General features: G+C 44.2%; 2 protein-coding genes across 3 annotated transcripts in view; one reads left to right on the forward strand and one right to left on the reverse strand.

The window, feature by feature from the left end:
* Positions 1-389: 389 nt before the first annotated feature.
* On the reverse strand, positions 390-11450 carry LOC310853283 (E3 ubiquitin-protein ligase Hakai-like). Its single transcript, XM_083757558.1, is given in 9 exon segments — positions 390-1048; positions 1050-1471; positions 2146-2347; positions 3794-3917; positions 5460-5533; positions 6254-6337; positions 6916-7022; positions 9021-9203; positions 11401-11450. Coding segments are annotated over 9 exon segments (1731 nt in total). The 5' UTR covers positions 11414-11450; the 3' UTR covers positions 390-526.
* Positions 11451-15143: 3693 nt separating this feature from the next.
* LOC310853279 (serine/threonine-protein phosphatase 6 regulatory subunit 2-like) overlaps positions 15144-27412 on the forward strand; it is a 43401-nt gene continuing 31132 nt past the window's right edge. For both annotated transcript variants that reach the window (XM_083757549.1, XM_083757550.1), the window contains exon 1: positions 15144-15728. The gene's annotated coding sequence lies outside the window, so the exon portion shown is untranslated. The remainder of the gene's footprint in view (positions 15729-27412) is intronic.

The following is a 27412-nucleotide window of genomic DNA, read 5'->3' on the forward strand; positions in this document are numbered from 1 at the left end:
TAATGCTTTAAAACACCAAAAAGGGGAACGAGAACTGAGAATGAGAGTTTTCAACCAGTGGTCCTTGAGGGAGTTCCTGGTGGTCCCCATGCTAAATGATGCAGAGAGTTGGTAACTAAATGGACCCTTATAAATATTTAATTCTTAAGTGTAAAATGGACCCGTAAGGGTTAAACATCTCATGTTAATTTACATAGAAGTCTACACAATTAGATGATATCCAAAGATAACAAAATATCCTTTAGTTTCGGTGTCTGAGAGGCTAAATGTCGTCAAACGGTGGTCCGTGGCTCAAATGGGTCTGAGAGGCTAAATGTCATCAGATGGTGGTTCCGTGGCTCACATGATAAATAATGGGCCTTGATTATGAAAACATATTTCATCGGGTCAACAATGTCACCGTTCCCCCACCATGCTGGGGTGGGTCTTGGAATTTGGCGTAACTTATCAAAATGTCCCGCTGCGACCCTGAGGTTTACTATCACATTATTCAGACGAGTGGTATGGGGGCGTTCTGGGCGACGGTTTACTGGTAATACGGCCTGTAGCGGGACTGATCGGGATGGTGGGGGCCGGGCATTTGGCCCTGCGGGGGCCCGGGCGGGGGGCCCTGCATCCGCGGGGGCCCCGGATGCTGCGGGGGCCCCCTGGGGGCGGGCCACCCCATCCCGGGGCTGAGGCCCCCCCCGGGGGGCTGCCCGCTGAAGGGGGGGCTGAGGGTGCCCTGGCCCCCCTCCTCGGAGAACTGCTGCATGGCGTTGGGGTTGTAGTGGTGGGGCGGCGGCTGGTGGGGGCCCCCCGCGTTGGGGGGCCCGCCGTGCTGCTGCTGCGGGCCCTGGGGGGGGTGGGGGGGCCCCGGCGGGGGGGGCGGGTGGTTCATGTAGGGGGGCATCTGGCCCATGATGTGCCCCGGGGGAGGGGTGTTGGGCGGGGCGAGGGCCGAGGACATGGGCCCCCCGGGCGGCGGGCCCCCCTGGCCGTACACCATGTGGGGCCCCGTCTGAGGGCCCTGGCCCTGCGGAGGGGGGGGGCCCGTGCTGCATGCCGGGGTGGCTGATGGGGGGAGGGGGGGGCGGCGGGGGCCCGTAGTGCTGCTGCGGAGGGGGCGGCGCCATCATGTGGTGAGAGTGGGGCGGAACGCCCTGGCCGGGCGGCACGCCGGGGTACTCCCCGACCCCGGGATGGTGGTGGGGAGGGGGAGGAGGGGGCTGCTGCTGCTGCTGGGACCCCGGGGGGCCCTGGGGGGGGCCCCCGCCGGGGCCGCTGGGGGGCTCACCCCCACCCCCGGGGCCGCCGCGGGGAGGCGGGGCCGAGGAGGAGGAGGCGGAGTCGTCCTGGATGGGCACGGTGATCAGGTTGCTGTGTTGACGCGTGGTCACCGTGGAGATGCGGAACGTCTCCGAGGACGGGGGCGGGGCGTCGTGGGGCCCGGGGGGCGGCGGCTGGCCGTACGGGTCACCGTGACCTCCACCTGGGTGGGTGGGGGGAGGGTTAAGTTACTTAAACCATTCTGACCTGAGATCAGATTCTAAAAATGTCTTCTACATCCTGACAGTTTTCTGAAAAAGCTATGTTTCCATGTCAGTCGTTCTTTGATTTTTCAAAAATAGCAGACCTACAAGCTCGTAGCGCGCCACTCGTGGCGCGCTATGAGCTTGTAGATCTGCTATTTTTGAATAGCTAAAGCATAACATAAGGGGTTCCCGCCCAAAAGGGGTTAAACAATACAACCACCTATAAGGTTACAAAATCCAAAAGAAAAAGGAGTGACAGAACATTTAGACCAAAATACTTTTATCATTGGTCGATTTGCCTGACTACTTCCTGATTAGTCATTTCCGAAGTTTTTATTTTTTATTTTTTTTGACCAATGACAAAGCTTCTAGGAACATCTTTGAATGCAGATTGCGGCCCCTAGATGCGTCAAAGAGACTAAGGGCTGTATTTTGCGTGTCTTAAGTACCAGGTCTTATTACCTAACTTGAGTAAACTAAAGACCTGGAGGCGTGATCAATGCTCTTTGGCCACTCAGAATAGCCAAATGGCATTGCTCCAGGTCTTTAGTTTACTCAAGTTAGGTAATAAGACCTGGTACTTAAGACGCCCTAAATATGAACACTAAAACATTACTTTCATAATTATTACCTCCTCCATGCTTGAGCGGCGCCGGGAGGTGCCCGTGGTTCTTGTTGGGGTTGAGGTGGGGTGGGGGCACACGGAAGCGCTCGGGCACCTCGGAGGAGGCCCCCGGGGGCAGGTGGAGGCCGGGCTCCCCCCGGGGCCCCCCCCCTCCTCCGGGGCCAACCGACGACTTGGCCGCTCTCAGGTGGCGGTGGTTGACGTGGGCCTGAAAAGGTGAGGGTCGACAACAAATCATTACGTAGGTCGTTTACCTGGAGGTCTTGTAGGGGGACACGGTGTATTATATTAAAGGTGTACCTGGAGGTCTCGTTGGGACAGGTGTATTATATTAAAGGTGTACCTGGAGGTCTCGTTGACCGTTGAAAAAGTCCAGCAGTGTCTTTTTTTTCTGAGGAAAATGCGTTATTTTAATGTCTCATCTGTAATGATGACACTTTTTTATAGGAGTTTTATTGAATCTGTTCTTATGTTTCGTATGGTTGCCTGGTACGGTATTTCTGGGAGAACCCAAGCCCAACTTATAGATCTGTACAAGAGGCAGATGCTTAAGAGAACCTCCTGTTGCCCTCAGGTCGTCGGCTGAGGGTGCCCGCCACAAAGACTAATCGGTTCAAATTATCATTTGTCCCAGCTGCTATTCTACTGCTGAACTGCAAATAGCACTTTATTCTTGCCCCTCTGCACTTACTGCCCACTAATGCACTTTTGCTGACTTTGCTACTACTGTATGTCATGAATTCTCTGTCTCTAGTGCCCTGTTCTTAGTCTTGCATTGAATGTTGTTGTTGTATGTATTTTGTGTGTATTTTACTATGATCTGGCTGCAAACCAATTTCCCGCAAGGGACAATAAAGCTAACCTTGAACCTTGATATTAAAGGTGTACCTGGAGGTCTCGTTGGGGGACAGGTGTATTATATTAAAGGTGTACCTGGTGGTCTCGTTGGGACAGACAGGTGTATTATATTAAAGGTGTACATGGAGGTCTCGTTGGGGGACAGGTGTATTATATTAAAGGTGTACCTGGAGGTCTCGTTGGGACAGACAGGTGTATTATATTAAAGGTGTACCTGGAGGTCTCGTTGGGGGACAGGTGTATTATATTAAAGGTGTACCTGGAGGTCTCGTTGGGGGACAAGGTGTATTATATTAAAGGTGTACCTGGAGGTCTCATTGGGACAGGTGTATTATATTAAAGGTGTACCTGGTGGTCTCGTTGGGACAGACAGGTGTATTATATTAAAGGTGTACCTGGAGGTCTCATTGGGACAGGTGTATTATATTAAAGGTGTACCTGGAGGTCTCATTGGGACAGGTGTATTATATTAAAGGTGTACCTGGTGGTCTCGTTGGGACAGACAGGTGTATTATATTAAAGGTGTACCTGGAGGTCTCGTTGGGACAGACAGGTGTATTATATTAAAGGTGTACCTGGAGGTCTCGTTGGGGGACAAGGTGTATTATATTAAAGGTGTACCTGGAGGTCTCGTTGGGACAGGTGTATTATATTAAAGGTGTACCTGGAGGTCTCGTTGGGACAGGTGTATTATATTAAAGGTGTACCTGGAGGTCTCGTTGGGGGACAAGGTGTATTATATTAAAGGTGTACCTGGAGGTCTCGTTGGGACAGGTGTATTATATTAAAGGTGTACCTGGAGGTCTCGTTGGGACAGGTAGGTGCGCTTGCATCCCGGCACGATGCTGCACATGTACAGCGCCCCGCGCAGACTCTGCTCGATGCGCTGCACCGGGTCGGTGCAGTTGTACATGGTCAGCCTGGTGGACATGCAACGCAGGGAAATAACCATTAACCCATTTTGACCTGGGAACGATTCTATAAATGTCTTCTAAATCCTGACAGTTTTCTGAAAAAGCTATGTTTCTATGTCAGTCTTTCTTCGATTTTTCAAAAATAGCAGACCTACAAGCTCGTAGCGCGCCACTCGGTGGCGCACTATGAGCTTGTAGATCTGCTATTTTTCAATAGCTAAAACATAACATAATGCTAACACCAAAATGGGTTAAATAACCCATTTAGAGTTTTAGACATGAGAATGATTCTACAAATGTCTTCTAAATCCTGACAGTTTTCTTTAAAAATAAACATGTTTATATGTCAGTCGTTCTCAAACATTTTGATGTCAAGGACCCCCAAATATTATGTAATTGGCCGCCGACCCCCCATCTGAAAATATGTTGTTCCAGGGACCCCCACAGAAGCAAAGATTTAAAACGTTCACAATGAAAGAATATATATTCAAAGATTTGCGACACATTTTCGCAATTCAATAGCTAAAGTATGACATGACAAATGGGATAAAACAAAGCAGTGGTTTTCAACCCTTTTCATATCAAGGGCCCGTTATTTATTGGGCATTTTGAGTCACGGAACCACCGTTTGTTGACATTTAGCCTCTCAGACCCAAAACTAAAGAATATTGTTGTTGGTATCATTAGGAGAGACAACAGGCAAACGTTGTGATGTGGCAAATTTGTACACTAACGGTTGAGGAATAAGTATGTCTCAAGTGGTTCAAAGTGATATTTATCACACGTATACGTGGACGTTAGTTGACAGATGTGCTCATGGCCGGATCTCCAGGTAACATAACATGAGAAAAGGAGAATACAAGTATTATATTGTCCCAGTTCAACCAGAGAGAGAGAGAGGGGGGGGGGGGGGGGGGGATAGGGAGGGAGAGAGAGGAAGGGAGAGGAACTGAGGAAAGGGAGAACAGACAGACAATGGTGAGAGAGTCGAGTGGGAGTCAGCGTGAATGCATCGTTATCTGTGTATTGGACCCTGACTTTTTGGAAGAGAACCAAGAGAAAAGATTAAAAATAATGATACGATGAACAGCAATATCGTTATATGAAAAGAATAGTAAATCTAGTGAATATAATTGGTTACTAAATGTCAACTTAACTTCAGTGAGTGCTATATAGCAAACACAGTAGTAAGATGGAAATTCTCCGTCAGTTGATAAAATAAAACTTCTACATTTTCTAATTGTGTAGACTTCTAAGTAATGCAGATGTTTAACAATAATGTAACTCTTGAGAGAGTAAAATGAAACCAAATGGACCCGTAAGGGTCTATTTGCATATGCTACGCTCTCAAGAGTTAAAGATCTATAAGGGTCCATTTGGTTACCAACTGTCCATCATTTGGGGACCACCTGGAACTTCCTCAAGGGCCACTGGTGGAAAACCCACTGAAATAAAGGATAGCCAATCTACAAGCTCACGTTCTCCACGAGACGAGAGCATCGTGAGCCTGTAGATCTGCGTACCGTTAGCGTGTGAGCAGCAGCTTACCCGGGACACATCTTGTCTCCCTTCTTCTCGTGATTCAGGGCGCACTCGTAGCAGAACACATGCTTACACGGGATCTGAGGAGACACACCATATTTTAGATTCATCGCAGCAGTGTTGTTGTTTTTGGCAGCAAATTTCTATTTTAGTCTAGTCATAGTCTTTGGAATGAAACTTCATTTAGTTTTAGTCACCTGGAATGTTTTAGTGTTAGTCTAGTTTTAGTCGACGAAATATCATAAGATTTTAGTCGACTAAAGCGGGCCTTGATGCTGTCGTAATGGCTGATTTTACACTTGCTGAAAATAGTTTCTATATTAGTGGTGCTCAATCTTTTCCATGTCAAGGACCCCCAGAATTATCTGTATTTGGCTGCGTACCCCCACCTGAAAATATGTTGTTCCAGGGACCCCCCCAGAAACAAAGATTTGAGTTAAAAACGTTCACTGTGAAAGAATATATATCCAAAGATTTGCGACATCTATAAGCTCGCAGTGCAGCACTCCGCGCTGCGAGCTTGCTATTTTTCAATCGCTAAAGTATGACATAATGTTTGAACACCAAAATGGGTTCCCGTCCTGGAACCATTTTGACCTGAGATCAGATTCTATAAATGTCTTCTACATTCTGACAATTTTCTGAAAAAGCTATGTTTCTATGTCAGTCGTTCTTCGATTTTTCAAAAATAGCAGACCTACTTGTAGATCTGCTATTTTTCAATAGCTAAAGCATAGCATAATGCTAACCCAAAATGGGTTAATGCACAGCGGTACGGTACGGTACAGTACGGTGCGTACCATCCGTCCGTAGATGTGAATCGGAAAACCACATTTGTCACAGAAGTGAACTGGAATGTCGTCCTTCTCGCCGATCAGATTCAACTGTTGGAAGAAAGAACAACATAGTTTATATACTTGCATTGTCGTCGTTGGTCTTTAGAATCTATTTTATGCTCATTTTACATATTATTCAAATATAGTGGGAGGATATAACAAAAATAGAACAATGGAAAGCTGTCCCAAAAAGTCATATTAATAAATGACATCTCTGAAGCGAGGATGTCTCGTTCTGTGGCGAAGTCGGTTGACGTTGCCAAAACAAGTGATCGTCTTTAAGGACTTACTATTTAGGCAACGTCTCGCAAGACCTTCGATATGCATTATGCGAAGTCCACAAGATCTGTCCCGTTATTTCAACGCCGCTGAAGTGCCCTTGAGAAAGGCACTGAACCCCCAACTGCTCCCCCTGGAGCTGCTTAGTGGCCAACAGTTTAAGACTGTGGTTGTACTGGTCAGCTCCCAGGTTTTAGTGTGTGTGTCTGTCTGTGCTTCTCTATGTGTGCAGGGCGTTGCTGAAAATGAGCACCTGTGCTCAGCTACTACCCTGGGTAAATACAGAATAAAAAAATAAAAGTTTCAGGATTTAAGGAGAAAGGACGAAGAGGGGAAGTGAAATGCACCTTATAGTCCCAGAACAGCTGCTGGGGGAACCTCCTCTGACTCCCAAAGACGTCACCTGCCTTGGCGCCACAGTCGAATTTCTCCTCCTTCTTAAATACAAAGTTCTCTGTGAAACAGAAAAGAAATGTCGGACGAGTTAACGCTGAGTAACGCACGACCTGAAGCACACACACTCCACTGACATCACAAATATAGAGGGTCTTGGATTATTGTCTCCACCAGCCGAAGGCATGGGGAGAGTATGTTTTGCACTCCGTCCGTCCGTCCGTGTGTCCGTGTGTCCGTCCGTCCGTCCGTGACCAGCTAATCTCAGCCACCGTTAACCCGGTCGATGCCAAATTTTTCACACACACTCCCTGGATGCCAACCATGAACCTCTGCCCCAAACTTTCCAGAACGGCCTGTTATAGCGCCACCAGGAGGCCGCTTTGTGCAAAACAGGTTTTTGCACAGCACACCTACAGATTTTGTCCAAACATCACGCAAATTGGTACACAGTCTCTCTAGAGCCATTCAACCAAACCGGTCTTTCATATTTCTCACACTCCATCCTGATTGGTTAAGATTGGCTTCCAAAGTTCACAGGAGTGCTCAGTTTCAAACAAAATGCTGCAAATCATGAACACATCGCGTGATTTCCGTGAAATTGTGCACCCACATTCCCACTAGGCCGAGGACAAAATGCCACATGAACAATTTCAACTCAGCCTCAAGGTGGCGCTATAACTGGCCGAAAAGTGTTTTTACCTCTAACTGCACGGATCTGTGGATAACCTGGTGGAGACCTGTGCCCAGAAGGGCACTTTTTCTAGTTCCATTCTGTATCATTCAAGAATAGGAACGCACCCGATGTATCGGCCACATATGGGTATGGGTATTTATCTGATTGATTGATTGAACATTTTATTCACATTACGTAGAATCAGGGTACATTTCAAATTAAAGCACTTATGGTATAAACCTAAGTTGCAAACCGACTGCCTTATAAAGGACATATACACCGTAGATTAGAACCTTATGTGAAGTATAATTTAAACAAAAGACAACGCTCTCTCTGTGCACAAATAATACGGTCAGGAACATTACCATTAGCACTGGTTTAATGCCACTCCTGAAGAAGAGAGATATTGCTTGTTCTGTGAACTTATTGCTCTAAATATGATGACATAAGGGAGGGATATTTTGGCTAATAAGATATCTATCTGTGGGGATTTCCTAGATTTAAGTGACTATGAAAACATGGAGATGTGTTTTGCCAAAGGGACTTTTGTTGTGGCTGATTTTATTTGTCAAGCTTGGGAAAGAAGACAGAGTACTCTGTATAAGTCTGGGCTGTAATCTAATGATTTATGTAATGTAAACATGCTGTACATGAAATTGTGAAATGGCACATTTGTGTCCAGGACACGAAAATAAATAAACAACAAACAATCAAATATTTAAAAAAAAAAAGCCCATCTACAAGCACACACACACACACACACACACACACACACACACACACACACACACACACAAACAGGAGCGTAACGTATTGTTAGTAGGCCTATAGAGCAGGGGTCCTCAACTAGAAATGATGAAGGTCCACAATTTTTTTTTTAATAAGACCGAGGTCCGGTCCCATGCGCGGCGTCCTTCGGAGAGCGGGGCTCTATGCCCGTTTAGTATGGTCAAGCCAAGCTTATACAAATCAGATCCCCTTCCACCCAACCAGAGTGCAGAGTGCAGGCCCGGAGTGGAACTCCAAATCAGGCCGGGAGTTATACGCCCTGGCAGGCCACACTGCGCGCAGCGCATAGCGCGCGCCAGAATTTTGGAGGCCCTTGGGGGACATTTTGGGGGCCTTTGCAGCAATTTCACATGAGAAATGTACCATCTGATGTTATTTATATTATTAACTTAAAAGAAAAAAAAAAAAAACTTATTATTTTATTTTTTTTGGGTGGTCCGCAAAGAGGTGGTCCGCGGTCCGGTCGCGGACCGCGGTCCGCCAGTTGAGTACCCCTGCTATAGAGCGTCTCAGTCCCGCCCCCTACGAGGACCCAGGAAATGATTCCCCGTTTATTTTCCTCATAGACATTTCAAAAAGTATTTATTTAAAGACCTTTAAATGCGAGCGGTCCCTCGTCCCCTGGCGGCGGTTTGAAGGGCCTGCTGCTGGTGGATCTGGGGGGTCTGGTGGGAGGTTTCCTCAGAGGCTGTTTAGAGATGAGCTTGATGGGGATGCGTCTGCGGACGTCTGGCCCGCCCAGACTCCCAGACCCGTCGCTGCCCTGGAGGTCATTGTCTGCGGAGGAGGGGGAGAAAAAAAAGACGTTCTTTTAGTAGTGTTTTAAATTAGTAGTCAGTCGTTCCCAAACTGTTCAGCCCCCGTGACAGAAATTTGATATTCGCCCCCGCCGGGGACCCAAACTAGTGAAAATAGCAGATCTACAATGAGCTTGTAGATTTTCTATTTTCACTACTTCTTAAATATGTGTTCTAATTCATGGAATTTCTTAAGATTTGTCTTTCATTTCTACAAAAGGTTAGCTTTTTAGGAAATGTTTTCTAATAATAATAATAAAAAACCAAATGTAGGAAACAAAAAATAAGTTGACCTGTAACAACGTGCACTCGTTTTAATTAACGGGTCACACTGCTGCCTCCTGCATTATGTGCAAATTCGAAACAGGTGGTACGCATTGGCTGTTCAGTGACTTTGACGAGTGCTTCCAAACTCCAACACTCAAGAATCACCCGCAGAGAATTTCTTGACAGAAAGTAGCTCATAACATGTTTACAGTGGATTTTTATTAAACAAAAGCTTACTAGCTTAGCAGATTAAAAGCTTGGCCTAGAGCTGCAATGTTGGTGAGTTTAACGTTGTTTAATAGAAGCACTCATTGCCGTCATTGGAGGGTATTGCAACTCTAGATTCATCCCATTATAAAAAGAAATCTAGAGTTGCAAATTACGGCTAGGGTTGGGGGTGATCTCTCAAGATTTAAATTGTTAAACAGTTTTGCATTGCTTATTTTACAAGACGTCTAGACTCTACACAATTAGGGATTGTATTGAATTGTTATTTTGGTCAATCTTTTTTCCTGTTATCTCTGCTAATGGTACCAACATCAATTACAGCATGGAATATTGTCTGCGGCCTGAACGCTTTGGGTCTGAGAGGCTAAATGAAATCAAATGGTGCTCTCAAATGACAGGGTTACGGCCCTTAACCCCTTTGGACCAGGTAAGCCTGACCCTTAACTTAAGGGTCAGGGTTACTTATGACCTCACAGTGATTCTGAGCTTTTTTTCAAGTTCAGCTGACATTGATTGATTGAAATATTTATTACCAGTTTGCAGAATTACAGTACATTTCAAGCACATAACTCAATACAAAGACTGTTAACTGTGAGTGGACGACCCAATAAAGCATTACACTTGTATACAAGAGGGTCCACCTTGTTCAATTCATCAAAACATTTAGAGACGTACTACACATAGACACTTCTATATAGCCAAAGAAAATGCAGTGCCAGACAGACAGACAGACAGGGTGGGGCACAACTTTAAGAGACTGACATTTACATTTCTACACTACATGCTCTGAGTCAAATTGATTGATTCATTTCATTGACTGTAGAATCACGGGGTAGTTAGTAGTTCAAGGAAACCAGGAAAAGACTTGTTTACGTAAAAGTTCTCCATTTTCTATTCATCAAAAGATAAAAAAATAAACATAAAATATCCCCCTAATAAATAATGCAATTCAACTAATCGCAGTAACGTTGCTTAATTGCAGCTAGTTATAGGTCCTTTTTTATATCTCATTAATATCAATCTCTATAAATTATCTTAAATAAATGTAACTTGTGTGTATGTATGCGCCTCCTCAAACACAGAGGCAAGGCGTGGAAATGACAACTTTATCTAGCGTTAACAAGGTAAACGTAAAGCAGTGGTTGTGGTTCCCAAACCCCCCCCCCCCCCCCCCCCCCCCCATTTAATGTAGTCTTTTCATTCTCTGGGACCCCCGATTTATAATGTAAAATCAATATGTTATGTAACTCTGAGAGTGTACAAATGGACCCGTCAGGGTCTCTATTTGGTTCCATTTGTACACTCAGAGTTACAGACCCAAAGGTGTCCATTTGGTTACAAACTGTCATTTAGCCGGGGACCCCCTGGAACTCCCTCAAGGACCCCTGGGGGTCCCCGGACCCCACAAATGTGTTCTGAATAAAGAACAGTTAGTTCTATAGCGCTGCTGTGTGTGTGTGTGTGTGTGTGTGTGTGTGTGTGTGTGTGTGTGTTAGCACAGGCTAGCTAAACCTGCTAACAGGTTTCTGTGTGTGTGGACGAGTTTTACTGTTAATACATCGTGTTTAATATTAATTATTATACGTGTCATAACGTCGCTGAGCATGTTAAAGAATCATAACCGCTGTTAAAATAAATATTAGTATGTATTATTATGCTAACGTGGCTAACGGCTAACTTACCATTTTGGTCCATGATCCATTAACGTTACGAACGAACGCAATGCATTGTGGGATAGGGAAGAGAGAGGGGGCTATGGAGAGTCTGAGGTCCCATAGGCCGGGGGGCCTGGACTGCTGCTGATTCTGTGATTGGCTGGTTGGTTGTCAGGGCGACTAGCAAGTTTGGCACTGTCTGGCACTACCGCACTTTTGATTGATTGATTGATTGATTGATTGATTGATTCATTGATTCATTGATTCATGATTCATTGATTCATTGATCATTGACAGTTTGCACAAGGATCTTTACAGATCTCCTCACTGGTCAGCAAAAACACCTTGAAGACCTTAACAGGAGCCCTCGTACAAGGTTTCTTTGACTATGCATCCACCTCTTGGTACCACAGCACCTCAAAGGCCCTTAAAACAAGGCTCCAGACCTCCCAAAACAAACTGGTCAGGCTCCTACTTGGCCTCACCCCCGAACCCACCTCACCCCTGCCCACTTTGACAGGCTGGGATGGCTTAGGGTCGACGAACAGAGTACAGCATCTTGCAATGGGTCTGGTCCACAAGATTCGATACACCACCTAGATACCCAAGTACCCCAATACCCATAAGAGTACAACCCACCGAAAACAACCAAGGACTAATACACCCACACAACACCAGATGATCGCCACAAACCAGGTACAACCCAGATCCGTCACAACAAGGACAAAACTCCACGCCCCCCAACCCCCCCCCCCCATAAGACTCAACCCCATACCAACAGTCATTAATTGACTCCATCAAACCGCTCTCAAAACCGCCTCTAAGGCACCTACGCTGCAATTCGAAACTGGCCTCTGTAAAATCTGAATCCCCCCCCCACCCCCCATTTTTCCTCACTGTATATTGTATATTTTCCCTTTTTTGCTTCCATATGATGAATTCCTGTTCTGTACTTTAGCTACATAGAAATGTCTATTTGTATGTCTCTAAATGTCTGTATGTCTTTAAATGTTTTGATGAATTGAACAATGTGGTGGACCCTGCTGTAAACAAGTGTAATGCTTAATTGGTCGTCCACTCACAGTTGACAGTCTTTGTATGAGTGTGTGCTTAAAATGTACTGTAAATCTACACTTAAAAATACTTAAATTCAACAAACTTAAAAATTCAACAAACACAAAACAACTACGTGAGTGGACGACTCAATAAAGCATTACACTTGCTTACAAGAGGGTCCACCTTGTTCAATTCATCAAAACATTTAGAGACATAGGCCTACAAATAGACACTTCTATATAGCCAAAGAACAGAAAAGGAATTCATCATAAAGGAGGTAAAAAGAAACATATACAGTGATGACACTATTTAATTATTTATTTATAATAAACCATTATATACATTATATACCAGTACATTAATTAATACTCAAATGACATTCACAAAAAGAATGTTCAACTTTCTGTTAAACAACAACACAGTAGGCTACGTGGAGAAATAGAATTTAGTTTAGGTTATTGCGAATTTTTGTGACCAAAGGTCGCAGTTAACGATGGAATCGTGCATTTCCCGGCCGTCAGTGTGTTGGTTTGTCGGGAGGGGGCACGTGACATCTCGTGACGTGACGTGACATCATCAGGGGTGGACCGTGGAGATCCCTGATGTCATCAATATTGGCCAGCAACTTTACATCTGACCTCAAACCTCAAACCCTTAGATCTCCATACATGGAGCTGACCCGTTCTGAGTTCTGACATTCCATAATATGATGATCCTTCCCCATCCATCCTTCATCTTCGATGTCTCCCTTTTGACTGATACCTGTCCATTGAAACTCTAGACGGGCTCGCCCCAAATTTATTAGTGTGGCTGCGCCGGGACAGCCGGCGAAAACTAGAGTTCTTAACAGGCCCGGAATTAAGATCTCACCCCCCCATGCCAAAGCGCCAGCGCTCGCCAGCAGTCTGCTGTCACCCAGGCAGATATGTTGATCTGACCCCCCCATGCCAAAGCGCCAGCGCTCGCCCAGCAGTCTGCTGTCACCCAGGCAGATATGTTGATCTGACCCCCCCATGCCAAAGCGCCACCCAGGCGGATATGTTGATCTGACCCCCCATGCCAAAGCACCAGCGCATGCCCAGCAGTCTGCTGTCACCCAGGTGGATGCGTGCATGGCGAGGTCGCTTCTTGCCCTCAGCGTCTTACTGGTTATTTATGAATATGGTTATTACAGCGGTAACATATAGGATAACAGTTTGACCTGGTTTAGAAGAGGTTATTACAGCGGTAACATATAGGATAACAGTTTGACCTGGTTTAGAAGAGGTTATTACAGCGGTAACATATACGTAGGATAACAGTTTGACCTGGTTTAGAAGAGGTTATTACAGCGGTAACATATAGGATAACAGTTTGACCTGGTTTAGAAGAGGTTATTACAGCGGTAACATATACGTAGGATAACAGTTTGACCTGGTTTGTAGGAGTAGGCCTGCAGATGTTCTCAACCTTTTCTGGACCAGGGATAAAGGGCCACTTGAAAAGCTCAAAAGCTTAACATGGTATGATCCCTCTGGCCGCTGAGTTAAGTTTGTTTACTGTACTCTCAGTTCAGTAATAACAGTGTGAGTTCAGTTGGATATTTTTTTAACATATTTTTTGGGCCTTTTTGCCTTTATTGACAGATTAACAGTAGTTTGACAGGAAAGGGGGAGAGAGATCGGGGTGGGGGGGGGGGGGGGGGGGGGGCTTGCGACCAGGGGACCCCTATAGTTTCAGGGGGTCCAAATAGCTAAATCAGAGATGGTTAGGATAGGAACCAAATGTATCCTTATCATATATGGGTCTGTAACTCTGAGAGTTTCCCCACCCACCCCTTTTTCCCCTCACTGTATGTACATTGTACAGTATGTTTGTTTCTTTCCTTTTTTACCTCCTCTATGATGATTTCTTGTATTTTTTGCTAGAGTAGAGTATATTTGTTCGTCTGTAATTGTTATGATGAATTGAACATGGTGGGCCCTATTGTAAACAAGTGCACTGTAATGCTTTATGGTGTCGTCCACAGTTAACAGTTTTGTTTTGAGTTGTGTGTACTGTACTGTAATTCTCCAATCTGTTAATAAAAATCATCAATCAATGTACAAATTAATTGAACCAAATGGACCCTTAAACAGCGTAACGGGTCCATTTGTACACTCTCAGGGTTAAATTAACAGTGATTTTACATTATAAATTTGGCTCCCAGAGATATAAATGCCATTAAATGGGGGTCTGTGCTGCCTAATGCATGTCAAACTGGGGGTCCTGGAAATTAAAATGGTTGCAAATCACTGCTAGTCAGAGCCGTAAAGATCTTCTCTTATGTGGGTCCCTGGCATATCTTTTCAAATGGGGATCCGCAGGCTAGTGGCTATAGTTATGTGTCAATGTGGGGGTCCTTGACATGAGAAAAGTTTGAGAACCACTGTCTGTGCTCAGCCACTCTCTCTCTGTCTCTGTCTCTGTCTCTGTCTCTGTCTCTGTCTCTGTCTCTGTCTCTGTCTCTGTCTCTGTCTCTGTCTCTGTCTCTGTCTCTCTCTCTCTCTCTCTCTCTCACACACACACACACACACACACACACACACACACACACACACACACACACACACACACACACACTCTCCACTCCACTCCACTCTCTGAAAGTCAACGCGCGTGCCCGCGGGCCCCAGGAACCAAAGCGGTATTCTTCCGCGCGGCGCGTCCTCGTCACCCCCATCGTCGCCATTTTGATTCAGCAAAAAATATGACTGAGTTTTTCCTGCTTTTTTTTCTCCTCCTCGCTCTGTGTGTGACTGACTGTGTGTGAATGCTACAAACTTAGCTTCGTGTTGTTTTTCAACTCGACTTCGTTCGGCTCGGTGTCTAAAGAAGAAGTAGCCTAAAGAAGAATCTGTCTGGGAGTGAAAAGAGAGGCCGTTATTGGAGCTGTTAATGTTTTAATGCGACACAACACTTAGTTTGACAAGACTTTATATAAACGGCCAGGAGGAGAGAGAGAGAGAGAGAGACAACACACACACATACACACAGACACACACACACACGCACACACAGTCACACACAACGGTAGCTAAGTTCAGCTAACGGCTAACTTTAGCCCTGCTGTCTGTGTGTCTGTGTCTGTCGCAGTCCAGACTCCTTCCTTCCTTCTTCACAACAAACCAACAAACACACTTCAGCTGCTGTTGTTGTTGTTGAAGCTAATGGAAGTTAGCTAGTTTGGTTTAGCTGCTGTGTGTTGTGTTGTTGTTTGAGCTCCACAGCCCATACATTATAAAGAACCAGAGGAGAGACAACTCTTTGAATCATTGAAGGTAAGTTGTTGTGTTGTTCAGAAGGACATGTCGCTGTCTCTCTCTGAGTGCTGCTGCATCATCAAAGTTCAACTCTTTCTTTTAGCTTTGTGTGTGTGTGAGAGAGAGAGAGAGAGAGTTGGGTGACTGTCTGTCTGCTCAACTAGTCTACTAGTTTTACCTTCTCATGTCAAGGTCCATTTATTTATTTATTCGTGCATTTGAGACACTAAATGATGACATTTAGCCTCTCAGAGACTCAGAGAACCCGAGACTTAAAGATAATTTTGTTGTTGGATAATACGATTTTCGTCCACAATTCCAATCCATGCTGTATTGATGTTGGTAATACCATTACTGGCAAAACGTTGATCAAAATAACAACTCTTCTACATTCTCTAATCGTGTGTACTTCTTGTACATTAAGTAATGCAGGATGTTTAGCAACAATGGGGGGTCCATTTGATCTAATAAGGGGTCCGTTTGGCTACCAACTCTTCTCTGGCCTGACTGGAACCCCCCTTTCAAGCCAAGGACTGAAGGACCACCGCTTAGGTGGTCCCCATGACCCCCACACACTGGCCGAGAACCCCACTGATGGTTGTTAGCATGACATGCTAACTATGTCTGTCAGCTAGTTCTGGTAGCTTAAGTTGAGAAAAGGAGGAACTTAACTGATTGTGTGGCTGCAGTGCAGTGGCCATTTAGTCCAAACTAACCAACTGTAACATGGGAGCTATTAAATGTCGGCTAACTTTAACCAACAGACAAAGCAATGAGATGAACTATTGACTGACTTGTTGTTGTGGGCTGTTGATCCATTCATGTTGTTGTTAAACGAATGAATCTGGTTCTTCAGAGTGAATACTAGAGAGGATTACAAAGTTGGTTGAGGCCAAAAAAAGAAGTAACTACATTGTTACTATACTGAAGACAATAAACTACTACCTTCTAGTTCTGGCGAATGAGTTATACTGATGTTTGAAAGGCTTGTTCTTTGGACGCGAGTGTGGTCAGAAATGTGTGATTGAATATATATATATATATATATATACTGTTAATGTTGTGCTTAATGTTAGCGCTGGGATTGGAAGTCGAGGTAAACAGAAATCTGAGCTGAGCTCTGCTCTGCTCTCTCACCACACCACCACCACCACAGGCCAGTTGATGTGCACTGCTGCACGAGCACGACATATCACTTTACATTTATATCACTGCTTCACAAACCTTCATGTCTTGTCAAGGACCCCCAAATTTACACTAATTTGCCCGCAGACCCCTCCAGGACACCCCCCCCCCCCCAATAAGTCAAGAGAAGATTTGTACGGCTCTATAGTGATTCTCAACCCGTTTAACCCATTTAGACCTAAAAATAATGTCTTTTTTTAAAATGTTTTGTTAAAACGTGTTTCAGAATCGGTCAAGGACACCCAAAAATATATGAAATTGGCCGCTGACCCCCATCTGAAAATGTGTTATTTCAGGGACCACCTCCCAGAAGCAAAGATTTGAGTTAAAAACGTTCACTCTGAAAGAGTATATATTCAAACTTCAAAGCTTTGCACCACATTTTTCAAAAATAGCAGACCTACAAGTTCTTGTAGAGCTTGTAGATCTGCTATTTTTCAATAGTTAAAGCATAACATAATGCTAACACCAAAAGGGGTTGTCGCCCAAAATGGGTTAATTTCAAGGACTCCCCAGTTTGACATGCATTAGGCTACGGACCCCCCCATTTAATGGCATTTCTACTGTATCTCTGGGACCCCCAATTTATATTGTAAAATCAACCACCTAACTCAAACAAAATGTAGGAAATTAAGAAAACCTTATATTTTTGAGGGCCTATTTATGTGCAGCTTTTGGTGTGTGTAAGTGTAACCCAACATTTGTCCCAACAGGTGTGATTCTTTTTAAAGATTTAAAACAAAGCAATACTAGCTGCCTCATCGTCTGTATTGTGAGGTGGTGGAGTTAGCTGCTTTAGCAGACAGTTTGAGAGGGAGAGGTGGTGGAGTTAGCTGTTTTATAGCAGACAGTTTGAGAGGGGGAGAGCTTGTGTAGTTAGCTGCTCTAGCAGACAGTTTGAGAGGAGGAGATGTGGTGGAGTTAGCTGCTCTAGCAGACAGTTTGAGAGGAGATGTGGTGGAGTTAGCTGCTCTAGCAGACAGTTTGAGAGGAGGAGAGGTGGTGGAGTTAGCTGCTTTAGCAGACAGTTTGAGAGGGGTGGGAGGTGGTGGAGTTAGTTGTTTTAGCAGACAGTTTGAGAGGGAGAGGTGGTGGAGTTAGCTGTTTTATAGCAGACAGTTTGAGAGGGGGAGAGGTTGTGGAGTTAGCTGCTCTAGCAGACAGTTTGAGAGGAGGAGATGTGGTGGAGTTAGCTGCTCTAACAGACAGTTTGAGAGGAGGAGATGTGGTGGAGTTAGTTGCTTTAGCAGACAGTTTGAGAGGAGGAGAGGTGGTGGAGTTGGCTGCTTTAGCAGACAGTTTGAGGGTCCAATAGTGTTGAGAGGTTTTGTCCCAAGCACTTTTTATAATACTTTTAATTGGTTCAATATATCTTTTAACCAACACAAAAAGATAAACGTAACAGCAATGATTTATGAAATTAAAAATAAAATAAAAATTAGTTGGGTGGGTTCTCCCCCCCGACAGCAACAATATGCATATATACATAAAAAGACCACCACAAATGATTCTGCAAACTGTTAATAAAGTATTCAATCAATCCAATCAATCAATCAATCAATGCGGCAGGTGGAGGTGAAGGGAATAGTTGACAACGTAAAACTACGGCATAATGATTCCGTCCTTATTCGGCGGTGGCTCAGGGGTAGAGTGGCTGGATGGTATTAAACCACAAGGTTGCCTGTTCGAACCCGGGCTCCCCCAGAGTTGGTGTCGAAGTGTCCTTGAGCAAGACTCTGAACCCCTAATTGCTCCTGATGTGCTGGTTGGTGCCTTGCATGGTTTGGTTTCTGCTGCCATCGGTGTATGAATGTGTGTGTGAATGGGTGAATGTAATTGCGAACGCAGTGAGCCACTTACTATGACAGCAAGGGCTGAATGTCTGTGTGTGTGTGTGTGTGTGTGTGTGTGTCTGTGTGTCTGTGTGTCTGTCCCGCTGTTACACCACCCGCCCGCCACCAGAGGGCGCAGCTGTAGCACACACACACACACACACAGGGCGCAGCTGTAGCACACACACACACACACACACACACAGGGCGCAGCTGTAGCACACACACACACACACACACACACAACCACACACACACGAGCTGCGTTCGCTTCCCGCGTTTGCGCGTCTTACTTGTGCACAATCTATGTAAAGCAACCTTGGATAAAGGCGCTATATAAATGCACCATGTTATATCGCATCACGTTTGAAAGGCCCTTTACTGTTAATTTACAAGAAGTCTACACAATTAAGATGATATCCAACGATAACAAAATATTCTTTAACAGTTTGACTGCGGAAAACGATTTATCAGACTTTTAATCAACCCCCCTTCACTGCCGAGATTGTTGTATTACCTTTAGAGCATACGCTGAATTATTTGGGCTTTTAATCCGCGAAAATCGAGCGAAAAAAGCTTCCACCGTTTGTTATAAACGGCTGGACCACCCGCCATCTTGGTACACCCGGAAGACGCAGCACAGGACCCTCCTCCATGAGGCGTTGAACCCCATTCGTTTACATTGGCCTCAATTTCCCAGAAGCCCTAGCAGCCCACAGCATGTGACGATTTCAGTTTCCTCATCACAACAGATGCATCTACACTTTTTCTCTGCGGCGAAGACGGATTTTCTTTTTAATTATTACATTGCGGCGGATTAAACACATAAAACAAAAGTCGCGTATCTCCGATATGGCAGCGACATTAACCTGGAGTAATCCATTCAAAGCACGGAAACGGTTAGTTTTGGGTCTGAGAGGCTAAATGTCATCAAACGGTGGTCCGTGGCTCAAATGGGTCTGAGAGGCTAAATGTCATCAAACGGTGGTCCGTGGCTCAAATGGGTCTGAGAGGCTAAATGTCGTCAAATGGTGGTCCGTGGCTCAAATGGGTCTGAGAGGCTTAATGTCGTCAAATGGTGGTCCGTGGCTCAAATGGGTCTGAGAGGCCAAATGTCATCAAACGGCGGTCCGTGGCTCAAATGGGTCTGAGAGGCTAAATGTCATCAAATGGTGGTACGTGGCTCAAATGGGTCTGAGAGGCTTAATGTCGTCAAAGGTGGTCTGTGGCTCAAATGGGTCTGAGATGCTTAATGTCATCAAATGGTGGTACGTGGCTCAAATGACAAATACACAATTAATGAGCCTTGATTATGAAAAAGGTTAAACCACCTGCAGTCAGTTATTTTAAGATGAAAGAGTATTTGAAGTGAGCAAACTAGCAATAGAATACAAGTTTTTAAGCATCTGCCAGAAGCATGAATGGTCATCAGAAAGAAATGTCATGATTTCTTCAGCTGGTAGGCCCCAGAGCCTTAAGATATAGACAGAGTTACGCAAACTGTGTTCACTTCATGGGGCTTCAGTCCAATGGCGACTCTCCTACGTTGACTTCTATTGAGAATGGGGGACAACCAACTGGGACAAGTCCTGGACCGGAAGTATAGGCAGAAATGCATTGTACCCGGGGCAACAGCCCAGCTTTAATCTTAAATCCCTTTATTTTAGATTGTTTTGTAGTAATCGTACAACATAAACATTACAGAGACTTTAGTTTTTAATGTACAATACTTTAAAACAGTTTGTCATGTTGCACACAACATGCTTAAAATAGCTCTTATTTGCGCCGGCCTCGTTGAAAACAATGTATTTCCAACTCCAGCTCGTCTCAGTTCAGGCTGCATGAACAGCGCTCGAGCGCTCGGTTTCTGCCCCCTCAATGTCGTACCTCTTCTATTAGATGGCTCTGGTTGGCCCTAAAACATCACCATTATTACATTCTAAGAGGTCAGTAGAAGCCCTGTTCTATTGTATTCTGTGTGGTCAGTTAGGCTGTTCCATTCTAAGTGCAGGTCAGTAGGCTTTTCGGTGGAGCCGTCATCTGGTCAGTTCTATTTCGGTGGTGAACTCGGGGCTTTTGCTTTCCTGTCGGACCGTCCGCGGGCCGCGGGGGACGACCCTTGCTTGTATTCTACGGGTTGTTATTATTGCAGACTTTTGTGTCTGTGTGTACACTGTAAATGTATGGCAGATTACAGTGTACACTGTAAATGTATGCCAGATGGTCGCCCGCTCTGAGCGTGGCACGCTACGCCACGCCACGGCAGGGCACGATGTCACCGAGCGGAAGGACTTGGATTTCCTCCTTCAGTTTTAGTTTAGTTTTAGTCATATTGGGATGTATTTTGTGTGTCTTAAGTACCATGTCTTATTCCCTAACTTGAGTAAACGAAAGACCTGGAGGCGTGATCCATGCCATTTGGCTATTCTGAGTGGCCAAAGAGCATTGATCACGCCTCCAGGTCTTTAGTTTACTCAAGTTAGGTAATAAGACCTGGCACTTAAGACACGCAAAATACAGCACATAGTCTCTTGAATAGTTTTCTTTTAATTTTAGTCACATTTTTTGTCACCTGGAATGTTTTAGTGTTAGTCTAGTTTTAGTCAACTAAAATCTACAGTTGATTTAGTCAAACAAAATGTGTTTAGACGGGCCTAATGACGTTGATCAATATTTTTTTTCACTTGCTGAAAATAGCCGATCTACAAGCCCACAACGCGTCGCACATGCAACCAAGTGTAAAATGACTTGTACTGGATCTCTTGTCCACTATAGTCCCTTCCTAACATTTGAGTCTAGTTTTTATTTGTTGATTTGTTGAAATAGTCAGTAGTCAGTAGTCGGTACTAGTCTTGGTCTTAGTCATCATAGCTTAGTTTTCATGTAGTTTCCGTCTAGTTTCCGTCAGTGGAAAAAGGTAGCCGACGGACATTTTTCGTCTTAGTTTTAGTCGACGAAAACAACACTGGTTTGCTTCTGTCCATGATGGACAGGTCTGTGAGTCTGAGACGTGTTTGGGCTGTTAATTCACAGACTGACTGACTGACACTCTGAGAGTTAATTCACTGACTGACTGACACTCTGAGAGTTCATTCACTGACTGACTGACACTCTTGAGAGTTAATTCACAGACTGACTGACTGACTGACACTCTGAGAGTTCATTCACAGACTGACTGACTGACACTCTGAGAGTTAATTCACAGACTGACTGACTGACACTCTGAGAGTTAATTCACAGACTGACTGACTGACTGACACTCAGAGTTAATTCACAGACTGACTGACGGACACTCTGAGAGTTAATTCACAGACTGACTGACACTGACTGACTGACTGAGTTAATTCACAGCTTGTAGTTCTGCTATTTTTCAACAGCTAAAGTATAACATAATGCTTAAAATACCAAAAGGGGTTCCCGCCCAGAATGGGTTAATGTTGGACTTAAAGTAGAGTAGAATTATTTCCCTTACAAGCTTATGGGTCTTACACAAAATTGAGACGAGTTAAGGTAAACATAATATGGGACGCTGTTCTCTCTCTCTCTTAACCCATTTTTGGCGGGGACCCTTTCTGGTGTTTTAAAGCATCATGTTATACTTTAGCTGTTGAAAAATAACAGATCTACAAGCTACAAACTTGTAGGTCTGCTATTTTTTGAGAAATCGTGAAAATGGGCCTCAAATCTTTGAATATATTTTACAGAGTGAACATTTTAACTCAAATATTTGCTTCTGGGGGGGTCCCTGGAACAACATATTTTTAGATGTGGGGCGGAGGGAGGCAAATTACATAACATTTTTGGGGTCCTTGACATGAAATAGTGAGCACCACTGATACAGAATCGTAAGGTTTATTTCAGAAAACTGTCAGGATTTTGAAGACATAATATTTTTCATGAAATTCTTCTTGCGCTGCCTGCTAAGTGAATGAGGAAGAGATGATGACAACATGGTAACTTTTTGTGTGTGTGACTGTGTGTGTGTGTGTGTGTGTGTGTGTGTGTGTGTGTGTGTGTGCGTGCACGCACAGAGCTTGTGGTTTCAATGCAGCTTCAAACGGCAATCACTGACTAACAAACAAACCCAACTTTTCATGATGGTGGGTCGGCAGCAACAGACGTAGAACACGGACATTATATGTGACTAAATTTGACTTTTTTTTAAAAAAAAATTGAATTTCCGTTTTTTCACGTCATGTGAAAGCATTCAAATTGACAGATTGGTTGTTCAGTTTGACCCACCAGTTTTGGATATATGGCTTAGAGTGATGTCTTGCAAAAACATGCTTGAAAAAGCTTCACTTCCGTGGTCTCTAATAGGCAATTCACACTGAGACGGACTGAATCCGTTTCATTGGAACCGTTTCCAAATACGGTTGCCTGGTCCCCGATGGCCATGATTCACATTGCCCGAGATACAACAGCGCACCCGGGTACACTTGCATAACACACTTTAATCCTCCAGATGGCGGTTTGCTTGATGGCTGGCGTGCCCGGACACTGACCATCAACTCTGCGACATTGTCTCAAATAAATCCAGACACACTGCATTGCATTGCCTCTTTGGCTTTTTGCCGTTATACTACTTCACTGTCAGCCTGCCTGCTATTCACTGTGTCAGTCAGTTCTGTGCTCCAGTGTATTAGTTTGCTATGGATTCTACTAATAGCATTATTATTATTTTGTTTTACTTTGGAAACTGTGCCAAGCAAAGCCCAAGAGCCACGTGTAGTCCGCAGAATAAGATCAGCGCGTACTGCGGTGCTGCCCGTATAAGCAGATTCAACAGGAGAAGGGCGGCGTTGAGAAATGCGCTGGTGTTACGCATCGTGCAGCGGCTGTGTTTTTTTTTGTTGACGCTTGGCTCGTCGACTAGAGATTATGTCACGTTCTTTAAAAAAAACAGTCCACTTCCTTCTTTAGGTACGCATGCATTCACATTGGAACGATCCGCATCTGAATACACTTCAATGGTCCAGAGACCCTCCCCCCATGCGGTCCCGGGGACGGTTGGGCGATCCGCTCCCGGGAACGGTACGCATCATTCACACTACCACAACATCTGCCAAGTGGTCCCGAGTGCGCACCCGGGACCATAGTGTGAATCGCCCCTGAAATTACACCTATCTAGCTACACGTTTAATTCATTTATTTCATATTTACATGTCGAATCAGCTCTGACACTTATTTCAGACATGCTCTAATATGTGAAGAGTCTGCCTGTGCTATTAACTCATTTTGGATTTAAAAGTTTTTCTCCTTTCCTGAACAGTTAGTCTTGCCGCCATGACTGTCTGTATCAAAACAAACATATTGTGACATCACATTTAGTGATGCACCGAATATTCGGCCGCAGAGAATATTCGGCCGCAGAGAATATTCGGCAGAAAACGGCTAAAAAATGTCGGCCTATTCGGTTTCAGCCCGAATAGGCAGAAAATATATCACTGAATAGTGTATGCAATCAATGCATTCAAAAGAGCTGAATAAATGTTTTATGGACCCATAATAGTGATTATTATTTGAGTTAAGTTTTGCCATAACCATTTCTTTTGTCATAAATCGGGTAGTATTCGGTTTTCGGCCAACTGTTTCCATCCTATATTCGGTTTCGGCCAAGAATTTCCCTTTCGGTGCATCCCTGCACATTACATGCCGGCAGCCGTAGAACACAGACATCATATTGTGACATAATCACATTACATACTGTAGCACAAGCTAGTTATACTGTCACCTTTTCTTCTTGTTATTGCATGGTGACAATGACATACCAGCCAAGGTGCCTGGACCACTGAGCCACGGCCCAGGCCAGCTATCTTGTTTTGTATGGCATCATGTTATACATGTGGGCATGCTTAACGTGCTATAGAATATTTCCATTGTGTCAACAAAAAACAACGTAATTCCTCGTCCTCGAGAAGGCACAGACAGAGATCTTAATCCAGTTCATACTAGTTTGCTGTTGTCCGAAACGCACCACAATACGTCGTCTGTGTGTGTTTTTAAACTCCGGTTCTGTGTGGATAAATCATCGGCCGGGGTTATCAGCGTTTCTTTCTGTCGAGCCAGTTTAATAGGATTGTTGTAAAGCCACGGCTGCCAGACTGGGGCAAGTCTGGACAAAGAAGCTCTGTCCCTGTCGCTTGTCATTGATAAAACTGGTTGTATCGTTTAAAGGGACAGTTCACATCTGGGGGAAAAAACTGCAGTCACTCGATCTTAACCCATTTTGGACTGAGTTTTTTTTTTTTTTTTTTTTAAAGGCTTCTAAAATCCTAACATCTTTCTGAAAAACCCATGTTTCTTTGTGTCAGTGGTGCTCAACCTTTTTCATGTCAAGGACACCCAGAATTAACAGAACAACTAAAGTCTCTTTAATGTCTACGTTGTACTATTACTACAAAACAATCTAAAATAAAGGGATTTAAGATCATTGTAGGAGAGCCTCCATTGGACTGAAGCCCCATGAAGTGAACGCAGTTTGCGTAACTCTGTCAGTTTGTATTTCTTTACTGATGTACATTATTTTAAACTTTAGCTATTGAAAAAAAGCAGATCTACAAGCTCATAGCGCTACGAGCTTGTAGGTCTGCTATTTTTGAAAAATCGTGAAAATGTGTCACAGATTTGGAATATATATTCTTCAGAGCGAATGTTTTTAACTCAAATCTTTGCTTCTGGGTGGGGTCCCTGGAACAACATATTTTGAGATGGGGGTCAGCGGCCAATTACATATATTTTTGGGGCTCCTTGACCTGAAATAGTTTGAGAACCGCTGACACAGAAACATAACCGTCACACTCACAACATTTTGTAGAACTCCGGTCAAAATTTGTTACGTCAGACCTGTGTCTCGTATACCTGTGTTTGCCCAGGCGGGGGGAACTATGAGGTCACTATGAGGTCACTATGAGGCGGGCACTATGAGGTCGCGACCTCCTCGTACACCTGTGTTTGCCCAGGAGGAGGGCACTGTGAGGTCGTGACCTCCGTGACTAATCACAGCAAGCTCCCAGACTACTGGTGTGTGTTTACTGTGGATCTGTTGTCATGGCAACACTCAGCCCTGTTCTTACGCAAGGTCTTCTATTGGCGCACAGTGCTCTTCAACCTGGGGGTCGCGACCCCTCGGTAGGGGGGGGGGGGGGGGGTAGGGGGGGTGGTCTTCTATGGGTTTGGGTCACCAAATTAATTTGGGGGGTACCCAGATTCTTAAAATATATAGATAAATAAATAAATAAACTGCAACTGAATGGCTGGAAAATGGAAATTAAGAGTTTACATACATACACACCCATAAGGGTCCATTTGGTTCCATGTGTTACACTCAGAGTTACAGAGGGTCCATTTGGTTCCATATGTTACACTCAGAGTTACAGAGGGTCCATTTGGTTCCATGTGTTACACTCTCAGAGTTACAGACCCATAAGGGTCCATTTGGTTCCTAACTATCCATCCGCGCTGCGACACGTTGTGAGCTTGTAGATCGGCTATTTTGAGCATGCAAGTGTAAAACGCCATCAAGGCTCATCAAAACAATGTTTTGTCAACGAAATCAACTGCAGATTTAGTCGACTTAAACAGAAAAACATTAGGTGAGTAAAATATGACAAAAACTAAATGGAATTCTATTCAAAATACTATGGGTGCCATTTTGAAGATCCGTTTTACAATGGGGTAATACATAAATTGCCCTCGCTCTGCGCACAATCGTATTATGAAAGGCATATTGGCCAGTGTTGAACGCACACACATATGGCATACGGCGTTCCTGAATATTTTAGCATTGTGGGAGTGTCCATATGTTAATTATTTTCGCTTTGCGCAATTTGCTATTAAGCCCCTTGACCTAAAAACGCGCATAACGATTAGACGTGGGTCTGACCACCTCATAAACGCAAAAAGCACTGTTTGATTTTACACTTGAGCGGCTCTGGGAGGCTGCTGGAGTGTTGCCATGTCTGTTTATTATAAGCGGCTTCTTTTTCTGTAAAGTTGCTTGTAAATATTGGTAGTTGTAGCCTACTAGTTGTGGTTGCTTTTCTTGTTTCTAAAGTGGTTATTTGGGCTTTTCTCCTAATGTTGTTTAAACCAGTGATCCTCACACAGCACATTCCCATGTCAAGGATCCCCAGATGAATGCATTTGCCCAACTAAGGACGGCTAATCCAAAGATTAAATTAAACTTTTCCAAGATTACTTTTGAAAATAGCAGATCTATACCAGCTCACAATGCATCACATTAATTCATTAAAACTATGATCTCTGACTGCAGGGGGATATATATAATGATCATTATAACAATGTGCAAGAACATATTTAAAAAGAAGGAAGAACTTTATATTTGTGGACAATCAAAATATGTTTTTTTATTTTAATGTGGTGTCATTAAAATTAATCTGGATATGGCAGACTCACTATCTAGAAAATAAAAACATGGCACTTCATTTAAAATAGGTTACAGACCCCTGTTATATGCGCTTATTTTTATAGACCTATTTACTTGTTTCTATGAGACATGGCAACAGCCTCTTTTTGCGTCTTTTTTTTGTAAATTGTTGAGATTAGAAACGGCCATAATTCTATCATTTCTCAACCTTAAACCTTAAATAAAAACATCTCCATAATCCTTGGGAAGTTTGCTTTCATATGCTGTATCACACCCGATTCAAGTCTTCTTCAATA

This window comes from Protomyctophum parallelum (assembly GCF_964188405.1).
Source record: "Protomyctophum parallelum genome assembly, chromosome: 22".
NCBI classification, from domain to species: domain Eukaryota; kingdom Metazoa; phylum Chordata; class Actinopteri; order Myctophiformes; family Myctophidae; genus Protomyctophum; species Protomyctophum parallelum.